The sequence below is a fragment of the Eutrigla gurnardus genome, assembly GCF_963514095.1.
Source record: "Eutrigla gurnardus genome assembly, chromosome: 10".
In the NCBI taxonomy this organism is placed as follows: Eukaryota; Metazoa; Chordata; class Actinopteri; order Perciformes; family Triglidae; genus Eutrigla; species Eutrigla gurnardus.
The window spans coordinates 15,615,408-15,628,063 of NC_139924.1; the positions used below are offsets into that span (position 1 = coordinate 15,615,408).

General features: G+C 41.5%; 2 protein-coding genes across 4 annotated transcripts in view; one reads left to right on the forward strand and one right to left on the reverse strand.

Annotated features, from left to right (window-relative positions):
* egfem1 (EGF-like and EMI domain containing 1) overlaps positions 1 to 6,334 on the reverse strand; it is a 51,799-nt gene extending 45,465 nt beyond the window's left edge. For both annotated transcript variants that reach the window (XM_084018966.1, XM_084018965.1), the window contains exons 1-4: positions 6,127 to 6,334; positions 4,973 to 5,107; positions 4,768 to 4,877; positions 4,489 to 4,593 (exon numbers count right to left, since the gene is read on the reverse strand). In XM_084018966.1, the coding sequence (XP_083875092.1) occupies positions 4,489 to 4,593; positions 4,768 to 4,877; positions 4,973 to 5,107; positions 6,127 to 6,203 (427 nt within the window). In that variant the 5' untranslated portion in view covers positions 6,204 to 6,334. The remainder of the gene's footprint in view (positions 1 to 4,488; positions 4,594 to 4,767; positions 4,878 to 4,972; positions 5,108 to 6,126) is intronic.
* Positions 6,335 to 7,211: 877 nt separating this feature from the next.
* Positions 7,212 to 12,557, forward strand: mffa (mitochondrial fission factor a). Of its 2 annotated transcripts, XM_084019425.1 has the most exons (8): positions 7,212 to 7,406; positions 7,898 to 8,115; positions 8,398 to 8,567; positions 8,685 to 8,776; positions 9,614 to 9,778; positions 11,055 to 11,111; positions 11,776 to 11,860; positions 11,967 to 12,557. In XM_084019425.1, exons 2-8 carry the CDS (start codon positions 7,902 to 7,904, stop codon positions 12,096 to 12,098), a joined length of 915 nt encoding a protein of 304 aa, XP_083875551.1. In that variant the 5' UTR covers positions 7,212 to 7,406; positions 7,898 to 7,901; the 3' UTR covers positions 12,099 to 12,557. The 2 variants fall into 2 exon arrangements, with proteins under 2 accessions (XP_083875551.1, XP_083875552.1); XM_084019426.1 differs by lacking the exon at positions 9,614 to 9,778.
* The last annotated feature ends 99 nt before the right edge of the window (positions 12,558 to 12,656 follow it).

Here is a 12,656-nt window from a genome sequence, read left to right on the forward strand (position 1 = left end):
GCATCTAATACTGTACCATCATAACCTGAACACCCCCCAAACATCTGCAGACGGCATTTGACATCTCAGGCTAAAACCTCCATTACAACTGGATCCAGTCTGAGAGAATATCCATAATCACTCTGAAAACAGCGAGGCTGCTTTAGTGAGGACCAGCTGCTTTCTGTCCTCACACTGTTATGTGCCTGCGTTCTCTTAATTTCATGCAGACCCATGCATCGATTTAACCAAACTAAAGCCCAATCCAAGCCTTAATAGAGTGAGACAGAGTGGCATTCTCCAGCAGGAGTAAATGCAACTATTACGGAGCCGGCTCCAGTGTCTCAGCACATGCTTTGGGCTTGTGTCCAGGCTGTTTATTACCTCACAGTGTCAACACCATGGCCTTGGTGTCAGTGGTTGACATGCATTTCCATAGATGGTGCCTTCTGTCTCGTATCAGAGATTGGAAGCAGGTGGCCGGTCGGGGCCCCCACAACACACAGCGGGCTCTACCACCGCAACTTGGCAATGATACCAAAGAGAGAAACGCTCAAGAAGCCAATCGGCGATGAGTGCTGAAAAGAAGGGAAAGGGAGCAGACCACGGATTCTCGCTTCAACCGTTACCAGAGCCGAGCTGCTCGCAGTGTACATTCTCCCTCCGCTGAAGTCGAGCTGTCCTGAACTGTGATGAGAAGGCGATGCTCATACGTTGCCTCCGCAGCAACTCATCCTTCAATCTTATGATTTATTGATTATTTGAAGCACGTGTTAATAGTGATAGTGATGGATCATTTGCCACACAGTGATCCAAAAACGATTTTGTTCTCAGTAAAAAATTTAATATATTTTGTGTCCTTATTTGCAGTTTAGCCCAAGCATCATTATGTCAACCTGCTGTAACTGAGTTTTTGGCCACTTGGGGGCATCAACAACAAGTTGTAATCAAAACAACATATTACCACCTTTTAAATTATTGTGGCAAACTTGCTAGCAAACGTTTGCCTTTTTCCCTTTGTGCGTCTTGTGCTGGGTGGTCTACAGCAGGTTTTTTTTTTTTTTTTTTTTTTTAAGCAGCTGTCTGCTGAGGATAGAAACAAGGTCAATGGGAGCACTGGGAGTCAACCAAAAGGGTGTTACTAAAAGACATGGCGACAAACTGCAGAATCCATTTGAGTCCAGTTTTTTTCAGGACTCTTTAGAGCAAATCTCACATGCAGTGCCTCATCTTATAATACACAAATTGAAAGACAAGTTGATTGGCAGATGACAGAACACCCACAAAATCAACCAGATGGAGCAGAAAACTGTTTTTTTTTTTTTTAAATGGACAGAGAAGCTATTGTATCCTTCAACGGGCATCACATGCAGTGGGAAAGAATAAGAACATGCAGGAAACAATAAATCTCATGAAGCCTCGAAAAAAATCTCTTCATGAACAAACATCAAGTCCTTTAAATTATTACGCAGAGAGAAACAGACAGAGGTCAACATTCCTGCATCTCCACCGTATCTGCTTGTTCTCCGTCATACTTGAATCACATACGGGACAGTTATAAGTCTGTCACTGTGGAATGTTGAAGCTTACAACGCAAATCTAATAATGAGGAGGATTCCCTGGTGAAACCCTGGTGGCTTCGTGAGCACATGAGAGGAGTTTGCCTTCATTCTACCAGAACCTCCTTGGGTAATGGCTTAATTATGTTATGCTGGGCAAGCAATGCATGGCTAATGTCTACTGCACACACACACACACACACACACACACACACACACACACACACACACACACACACACACACACAGCTGAACCCACCAGTAAGTCTGTCCATTAAGGAATAAATCAAGGTGTTTGGGTCTGTTAAGTGATGAGATACAGTCCTTCTAAACCGTTTTACTTTCTGTATAATGCTAGTAATTTGCCTTATCCAAAGTAATAAACCTTTACTTTACTAAACTCTTTTTTCCTTTTTAAGGTGAAAAACATTATTCTGCATACCAGTGAGTTTTAAGTGTAACCATTTCTCTTCATTTTAAATTATTTACCACCTAACTTATGAGCTGCTACAAGTCTTGTATTCCTGCATTCTAGATAATCGCCCAACATTGTGTGTTAACAGAAAGCCTTAGATCGAACTGCCGGGGATGGTTTTCACATCTATGCTCTCACCAGTTAATGGATGGGTTCTCCAAGTTTCCTGAAAGCTCTGTGTATTCCTGTAAGTGTTTTAGCAGCAAACAAACCTCAGCAGTGCACAGCATTATTACTTGTCTCTACATGACATTGTCATAAGATAAAGTAAGGTATAAAGTATATTTAGTCAAACCCCAAGAATTTAATTTCTTTTTTTATCATTTAGTATTGAAGAAATACTGCAAACAATTTTTTTCCAAAAGCATTATTATATTAAGAGTATATAAAATGCTCTAAAATACCTTTACCTTTGGACTCAGCTTTAGCATAAACCACACAGGATTAGATGTCTCTGCTGAGCGGAGGTTCAGCGAGGGAACCCAGCGAAACACAGGAGCTTGGCTGACTCTCTCCTTGTATAATGATTTTGGCAGAGGAGAGACGACAAATCCGTCTCAAGAGACGAGATAAGGAAAAACGTTTTGCAAAAAGAGAAGCACAGGAGGCGCAAGAGAGGAAGAGAAACTGAGAGGAACTCTGATTCGATCTATATATATTAATATTCTCTATCTGCTCCCTATGTGTCACTCTGATGTGTGAAAACCAAAGAGCCCGTGTGAAAACAAACCAAGGGGAGAGCTGCCCCTCGCAAACAACGGCACGTTCCCGTGAAATGTCTTTGCAAGAGGAAGAACTGTTTAACACCCCTGGAAGGCAGCTCCTTTCTTCTGGGAAAGTGTGTGTGTGTGTGTGAGTGTGTGTGTGTGTTTGTGTGTGTGTGTGTGTGTGTGTGCATATGGGGGGTAGGAACCTAATGTCCTCTGGTCACCAGTCTGTCTCAGTAGGACTCTTCCAAAACACTACCAACCATCCTCCTGTTTGCATGTTGACGTAGACCGCAGGGCTTCAAAACGTAGAAAGAACCGTCGAGTGACGTGACAATGCTCAGAGATGAGAAGGACCATCAGGTCTTTTGCAAGCTTACTGGAAGGGTTCACCACTAAATGATGGCAGACCCCAGGTCCCCACTGAGAGGCTCAACACTGTGCATATTTTGAAGCCTGGGGTTTCTGAGGCATTCATACATATTGTTTTCTATCCTCGGAGATGTCTTCAAATTCTTCAACATTTTTTTCTCAAATTAGCTAGTACCGTTACGTATTTCATAGTACAGGATAGGCAGGCAGGACACAACGTTGTATACTTACTTGGTTTCCAGGAAAATTAAAATATTGGATTTTTAGTTTTCTGTTGCTAAATAGGCGCACAATATGATCAAGATATGATCTAAAGGGGTTAAAAAGGCATTTTTTCATATCAGCTTGACATTTAAATAATATAGTAAGTAATAATGCCTAATTAGATACATATTAAAGAAATAGTTTGATATTCTGGGAAATGTGCTTATTTGCCCTCTGGCGGAGAGTTAGAGGAAAACATTGATCCCACTTTCATATCTGTTTCATATAATACATTAACAATTAGGCTACAGCCAGCAGCCAGTAAGCACAACCACCATAAACAGAGGGAAACAGCTAGCCAGGCTTTATCCAGAGGTAAGCAAATACCAGAACCTCTAGCTCATTGATTATCACGTTATATCACATTTGTTTCATCTGAGCAGTTGCCAGTTAGCTAACGGAGACTCCAGGAAGTCCAAGACTAGAAACAGTCTGGCACATGGGCCCCTCGTAAAACAGCAAATTATCATTGAGCTACACCGTGTTAATTAGTGAGCTTTCGAGGTGCTGGTCAGGGATTTTTGCTACCGTTTGACAGAACCGGGTGAGCTGTTTCCTCCTGTTTCCTTTTGCTAAGATTAGCAAACTAGCTGATGGCTGCGGGTTCATAATTAGGGTGACAGTAGTATCAACCTTCTCATACCTGAATGCAAGCATATTTCCCTATTCCCAAAAAATGAAGTCTCTTGTCATCATATGTGACAAAATGTGTTCTAGGCCTTACCTTTTTTAACCATGTGAAACCAGAAGTGCGTATAACCTCATTAGCATACCGTTTTTATAGAGTGGAGGCTCCTGGGTAAGCCACAGCACTCCAGGCTGTAGCCTTCAAAGGGAACCATTACTCCCAGAGAGCACTTCTTCTACCTTTAACTACCCAGGGACCCCCCCACAGAGCAGCCTCATCCAATCACAGCGTAACTACAGGCTCATTCGGCTTTGGCAAAGTGAAAGCATAAGGTTCTGAACTGGTCCTGTTAAAGCTTTAACAACGTGGTGTGAGGATGTAAGTCCGTTCGCTCACTCACAAAGTTGCGCTCGTACTCATGCTGCTTGCTGTATATGATGATAGTCGAGGAAAGTGTGGAGTATGCAGGTTTATAAACCTTTCATCGGGTTGGGGTGAACTCACCATATTGACATCGCGTCCCTTTGAAACCCAGTGGGCAGTGGCATAGCTGGTCGTCGGTCTTTGCACACTGGCCTCCGTTGAAACATGTATTGGCACTACACGCCCCTGAAGAATACAGATGTATTATATACCAGACTGCTGATGTATCCACGTTTGTGTGAGACGGAGATGCTAAATTGTTTCTCATCATGCACAACAGCTTTATGGCAATATCAAAACGATGCCTATAGGTGATATATATATATATATATATCATGTGTATGCAACACAATTACTCACTCTGCAAACAACCCATCTCTTCGCCTTCCCGAGTCCAACCAGGGCAGCACTTATAGACTGTGTGCAAATCCATGCTGTACACCTGCCTGTACACGGTGTAGTATGCTGTCCTGAGGACGAGAAGGACTGTTATAGTCATGTTTTTTTTTCATTGCAACCTCGCCCACTGAGGCTCTGCTGATGAATGAGATGTGTTTGCAATTACCTTCTCTCGTAGCCCATACACCACTTGTGACTGGTGCATCCCTGCTTCCACACCTTAACCATGCGGGTAAAAGCCTGGACGCAAGGCTGACGGGCCCCCAGCATGGACATCTCCTGATCAGGACAAACATTTGGCCTGTGCATGAAAAAAAACCAAAAGAAAGAGATTGACAGGTGCAATTAAAATAGTTTTACACCTAAATTTGAAAGAAAAAATAATTACATATACTGTTATAATACTAGTTGAGGTGGGTAGTTGACTTGAGAGGTGAGCTATAGAGATTCTGGTGGGGATGTGATCCTGCTGCAGAGCTAATGTATGTATTCCAACAAACACAACAAAATGTTCTTGACATGTTCTGTTACATCAGCTCATCACAGACATTGTTTGTCAAACAATTATACAGCTTCCTGTTTGTTGGGAATTTGCTTGATTAAGGTCCAGAAAACAGTCTATGGTGCCCTAACAGCACCCCATAAACAACCAATTACACTGCACAGGAAATTCATTTTTTTTTCTCCCCTCCAGAATTGTTTGCATGTTAATGCGTCCACGTGCGTGTATCCCACTGATGTGTGCCAGCTCATTATACAGTATAGGTTTGTACTGCACAGCACTCTGTCAGCCTGCATCCATCTGTGTTGTCAGTGCAGGTATTCCTCAACTATCCAGAGGTGTCCTCCTCCACAAACCATCTGGCTTCAATACAGAGCAGCCTGAGGTTAATTAGAGGAAGTATTCAGATTCTCCCATAATGAAAACGGTTCCTTCAAACATGTCTATCAAGTTATATTTACATCAGGAATCCTCCGGGAGAACACTGTCCAAAGAAAAATCTCAACCTAGGAAGCTCTTATGCAGAAGCACGTTACAGCGCCATCCTCAAAGGGACCTGAAAGAGTGACGCCTAGTGGCCATTGAACCGAGTAAACTATAAAGTAACATAATTAGAGACAAGTTAAACCATTTGGAAAACTTGAACTATGTCTTTTTTCTTTAAAAAAAAAAGAAAAAGAAAAGCATGTTTCTTCTGCCTCAGGCTATTTTAAAGTAAAACAACGTCACACGTGATCATGCAATACAATCTAATAGTCTAAAAGCACATATAAAACAGTGGAAATTATCTATATATTTTTTTAAAAAACGTCACTTACATGCCAAGTTGCAGCTCCGACGATGATGCGATGTGCATAGAGCTGAATAATATCACACACAACAAATCTGGGAACATTATTTCTGCCAGTTAGAGACGCGGAGGGAAGGACTCAATCTGCGCAGCCTCTGTGTCCATCAAACGAAGAGCATCCTTGACATTTATGGAGATCCGCCTTAAGACACGGGTCGGTGTCGCTGTTTGTGTTGTATTGCTATTTTCCCGGGATCCCGACGTGATTTTAAGTTAACCGGCGAAGCAGAGGGACGACCTGTCTCACGTCAATCGCAGCCTTTGAATGGCTCCGAGTAAACGCACCACCCACAGTCACTGAGGGGCCACCTCCCCAACCCCCGGCGACATTGACCTGTGCGTTCACACAGCCAGACATGATTTTATGGCAACCCTTGAATAAAAACGTGATGCGAATCCTCACCAGATTTTTTTCTAAATATCTACACAAGCGATTTAATTAAAACAAATATAAATAGCCTGCAAAAACAGCAAATGGAGTAGATGGATCACCAACGTCAGCAATTAAAGATGATCATCAGCTGTCGACCCTCCCATGTCACACAATTGTCTGCTGAGTTTGACCGCAACAGCCTCCAAAACAGCTGGAGGTTTGTCACACTATTATAAAACATATATAAGACACGCAGCATAATCTTTATAAATATGGGTAATGATGAACTACTAAACTAAAACTAATAAAGTTTTGCCGGAATTTTCTGGTGTGTGGATTTTGGATTAGATTAAGAACAAGTTTATTGATAAAAGTGTCACAGCAGTAAAAGGAAGTACAACAGATGTTGAGCATATATAAATCACAATACATCTCGAATACTTACTACTTTGTAAGAATATACAACATGAGATATGATGAAATAAAAAAGAAATACAGTACATTAACAGTTATGAAGACTGATGAGAGTTGATTATTTTTTAGTTAAAAAAAATTGGATAAAATCAAATCATCGGTCAGCCCTATCCATTGCTTATTGAATCGAACCACGAATGAAGCGGAACCAGCGCGCTTGGTGAAGCGACGTCACTTCCTCCCGAGTTTCGGCGCTTCCTGTTTGAAGGGCAGACAGCGGAAGAAGAGAGGAGGTTCCTCTCGTATCAAAACAAGAGATGCCTGACAGTTATGTCATTTGTAATACACTTATACACTTAACTCTACCAATATATCTGACTGCGTTTAGATCTGTTCGTTTGCTTTAAGACTTGACATACGTTATTCTTTGGAAAGGGAGCTATCCAGCAACAAACCAAACGGTAAGAAACCGCGCTAGCTTGAAATGGCGCAAATGTGTTGTCTAGCTTCCTAACTGACACTTAGCTTGAGGGTTTTTGCGAACGTAACTTTCATCTCATAGCAGTTACTTGAATCACAGAGCTACACAACGACAGTCTATTAATTACGGAGAATGTCTATTAATGTTTCAAAGGTGAATCAAAGAAGCATCGGAGCCGCTACGCTACTATTAGCCATTAGCCATCATCGTTGATTATGGCTCTTGGATCTACAGTGAAGGTTGCTGCTATATTGGTTCACGTAGCCTCCCGTTGTGCCCGTGTGCAAAGTCTGAAGGCACCAACTTATCATCATATGATAGTGTCACGAGAAATGTTTCATCTCCGGCTTCTGCCTGCAGTTCATCAGTTGCACCAGTGTTTTCCTCAGCACCCAGCAGATCACTCATGTTGACGTGGTCTCTACTCTTTCTGGTGGCGAGCACTTAATGTTAACTAAATATTCCTCACAGTGAAATGAACGGAGCAGCGTTCCCTTCCCCCACGGCGGAGATGGCTGAAATGAACCGTATCCAGTACGAGCTGGAATACACCGAGGGGATCAGCCAAAGGATGCGCATCCCCGAGATGCTCAAAGTGGCTCCTCAAGCCCACGAGGACCCGCATTTTGGATCTGGGGACTTGACCCACAGCGTCATCATGCAAGTCCCAGAAAGAATTGTGATTGCAGGTTAGTGTGACGTTAAGCATCTTTCAACAAATTGTAGGGGTTTGTTTTATGTACATCAAAATACACACTGTGTATGTCATTGATGCTTGTCAGCTGACTGTAATAAGGCTATTTATGTGACTTTTTTTTTACAAACATTGACAGATATTAGCCCTCTTTTTATCAGTGTTTGTTTTGGGATGTTGGTTCACTATACATGTGAAGATTGAAGTCATTATTTAGCATTCAAATGGCCTAAAACGAAAAGTTAATGAATCTCTTATTCTCACCGTCCTTTGTCAGGAGACAGTAATGATCCCCAGTTCCCCAGACCCAGAGACCTGGACCTGATCCAGTCAACACCACTAGATACCCTATCACTGAAGACCCCGCCCAGAGTCCTCACCCTCAGTGATCGTCCCCTGGACTTCATGGAAGAGGAGCAGCGGGCCGCTCCAGACAGCGAGGATATTGTAAGTGATAAAGCAATAAATTATATTTTACAATGACACTGCATATCATCAACGCAATCACATGACGATTTCCTTACAGTAAACCATAAACTGAATCAATGATGTCATATTTTGTAGTTGCGACCCCAAGCACGAGTACGGCGGGAGCGGTCAGCCAGTGATAATTCAACTGCCCGTCAAAACAGTCAGCTGATGCGCAACGATTCTGCGTGAGTATTGGTCTGGATATGCAATCATTAGCGTTGTACCAGCTCCATCTTATTCTTACTCCATGTTATATGCACGCACCAGCATCTTTTCTTTTGGTTCTATGTTTTCTGTGGCCGTTTCTCATTGTGACTTGTCTGTTGTCACTGCCGTCTCTAGCCATTTTAATGTGAACTTTTGCTACTTTCAATGCAGAATGCAGATGATTCTTTATAATGACACTAATCCATTAAAACCAGAACATTTTATATTCTAATTGGTTTTGAATTTATCATTTCCAGATTTTGAAATATTAAAAGATTTCAGGAAATGAAAATATTGCTATTAAATGTGTAAACTAACTTGAATACCACATTCCCCTCTCATCAACACTTCAGGGGAAAAAAAGACAATAACAAACCATTAGAAATTGTGATGCAAGCTGTACATTATACTATCTGTACTGTACTTATTTGAAGTAGGCCTTTACATTACGTGGGCTACGTAGCTTTATTGTTTAGTTTTAACAAAATTATGGGATTTGCATATACTAACTACTTTAGAATTATGCGGCAAAACACACTTGATGTCCCAATCACTGTCGTCAACTCAACTGCATGTCACGTCCTATTGACAAGGTCACCTCAAGAACAATACAGTGGTCTTGCATAATCTAATTGAAATCATAATTTTGCCAATGCCTTTACTTTTACTTTCATTCAGTTGCAATTTTTTTACAAAGTCAGTAAAGGTGAGGACAGTTTCTTTTCCTTATTTCTCTCCCTCTCCTTCTTTCCTCTGTTGTCTGTTTCCTCCCTTTTCCTCTGAATTGGCTGCTCTTAATGGTGGGCACTGAGCAGTGCAACCCCGTCCCCCCCAGCCACTGTCCACCCTTGCCCCCCTCTCACCGTGACTGAAGAAGAACACAACCTGTACAGCGCTAGTGGTGTTCTATCTTTCCTCCAGTCCACTACACGTCGGGCCTACCAGCAGGTCCTGGAGGTCTTGGACGAGAACCCTCGCAGGTGACCTCTCAATCATCTGGTTTTTGCTTTAATAAATCTGGCTTACTTGATAACGGTCAAAGAGGGCAAAAGAATGCTGTAGGAATGAGCCGTGAACACCGGAAATCATTTTTTTTTGCGCTTCCAGTTCCCCTGTCTCGAAGTCAATTACTTTTGATATATTTTTGGTCATATTTTTTTTATGTAAGTGCTGTGATTAACACAAGCTTTACATATTTTATCGTTTTGTTTAACAACATAAAGTATGTTAGTACATATCTGGTGAATTTTGAAGCTTTGAGAGCTAAATATGTCCAAAAAACATCATCATAGCGAACACTTGTCCACCTTTGTGGTTGTGGTGTAGTTCGTTTATAGCCTTATGTGGACTTTTCACTTCAGCCAGTTGCATTCACACTTCACAAATCATAAAGTCGTGTTCATTTGTGAACATTATCTAAACATGTAACTTATCTGTTACTGCAAAAATCCCAAATCATATGGGAAAATCCCATTGGCTTTCTGTCGAGGGAACCGGTGTGTTGCTCACTTCCGTGTTGGCCCACAGAAATACATCATCCCTGCAGCACTCTATACTGACTGCATCTGTTGTTTTGACTTCCTCACCGTCTCATTAAATCGACATGGATTTTGGGGTTTTTAGGAGGACTAGGTGGTGTTTCTTAAATGTTGTTTGGCTGTTAGTTATGTTGGAAGGGTGGGTGTGGTTGGTTCACGCATTACATAACCATTTCTAACTGCCCTTTTTGTAACATTCAATAACAATATTAATACAGCATCTATTAATGAAAATTGAATGAGTTGGGACGTTGATTGAATGTACCTTCAGGTGGAATTGATGGTGGGAGTTGCACCACTTGTATCAGTTGTGCTTGGCCTTTTTGACCATTTCAGTTTTTTATTTGATTTCGGAAGAAAGTTATTGATCCCCTTTTAGAAAAACTGTAGTTAAACCACAGAGCATATGAATCCATTTAACAGGTTTCATATCAAAGCAAAAACAACCTTAAAATACTTGCATACACATTTCAGCTGACATCTTCATCAGGCTTTTTGCAACTGTTTGAACTTTTGCCCTTCCTGAGGAAGGTTCAAGGTTTCTGAAAACCAAAGCATTAGACTGTTTGTGACCTGCTTTTTAGGGATAATAAAACAAAAAAATATGATCTAACAGCACTTAGACATGAAAGGTGTGTGCATGCATGCCATCAGTGTTTGTTGCTCTATCTCTTATCCTTTCCTTCTCCCAACCCTGTCTTTCCCCACCTTTTTATAGCAAACCATCCCTGCGAGGGGGGGCGGCCACAAGCTCCAACCCCCTGCATGACTCCAGGTAACTTCACCTGGCACAACCTTCATTCTGTCCTTTTCCTCCTTTCCTTTCATTCTCATTCCAGGTAAAGAAATAAGACTGACCACTAGTAGAAAAGGACCTATTAAAATAAGTGACAACCTGCTGAGAAACGAAGCCATCATGGAAGTGCCAAAAACTGCATTTCCTCGAATGGCCACTTAAAACTGTCTCCAAAAGCGAGTCAATCTTAATAAGTGTCAAAACGCCTAACTTTGTAGCAGAAATAAACATACTTACAGCCTGGTACAAAAAAAAAAAAAAAAAAACTTCCCCAGTTCATACCAACTGTACAGGAGGATTTTTATACAACTCATCAGTTTAATTTATTTTTATACAACTCATCAGTTTAATTTATTTTAAGGCTTAAAGTTCTGCTTAATTGAGGGCATGGCCTCTTAGAGTGAAAGGTGGGTTCCACCTCAGGTCCATAACTGCTTACTGTCTGCCCTGCTGCATCACCCAGGACCGCCTCAACTCCACCCATGATCCACCTGTTTACCCTTTTACCCACCCAGGCTGTGATGTCACTACCAAGATAGTGATCCGGTCTTTGTTATTAACTTGTGCACTTTGTCTAACGTGACGCATTAGTTATACGCTGTTGTGTTTAATTAATTCTTAAACTGACTGTTCCCTTTCCCAGGCTGGCATTATCCACATATGAAGCCACACTGGACGTGGGGTCTGATGACATGACTGTGGTTGATGCAACAACGCTTCGACGTCAGGTTAGTTCTTAATCAATACTCTCTCTTCAACTTGTCGCACGGGAGCCTGTCGTGGAACCTGTGACTGAGGAAACTCTTTTATTTTTTATTATTTATTTACCTGTAGCTCATCAAGTTGAACCGGAGACTCCAACATTTGGAAGAGGAGAACAAGGAGCGAGCAAAGCGGGAGGTGATCTTGTACTCGGTCACTGTAGCTTTCTGGCTCATCAACACCTGGGTGTGGTTGCGACGTTAAAACCGGCCTGTATTTCCGCCACCGCCATGACAGAAGAACGTACTATCCCTTATTATATGTGTCAAATGTTAGCTACTCGCTGCACACAGTCCCTGTGTGAGGAAGACTTTGTAACTTGTGTACAAGGCTGATTGCCCCGGGGGCTCTTTTTTTTTTTTTTCATTCGTTTTTCGTTCATTTAATACATGTATAGTTTTATTTTTTTACTCTCATTTCATCCTGTCTCATGTTTTCTCATATTTTTGTTTTTATTTCAAATCTTCTTGCTCAACGCTACGCATGACTTGTTGTAAATATTTGCCCACGTCACTCAGAGCTTTGGAAAGAAGTCATTCAGAGATACCAAAATGGTACAATGGCACTGTGAGGAGATGTAACATGTTGAATATTTATTGGGGAAAGAGTAATGGAGAGTAATGACCTGAACTGGGAAATGTAATACAATTTACTGAAACCATACATGTGTTGTCCTGTATTTTTTTGATGGAATAAGTGGAACGCAAACTTCATGACATGATTTTTTATATATATATATATATACACTGGTTTTATTTCTTT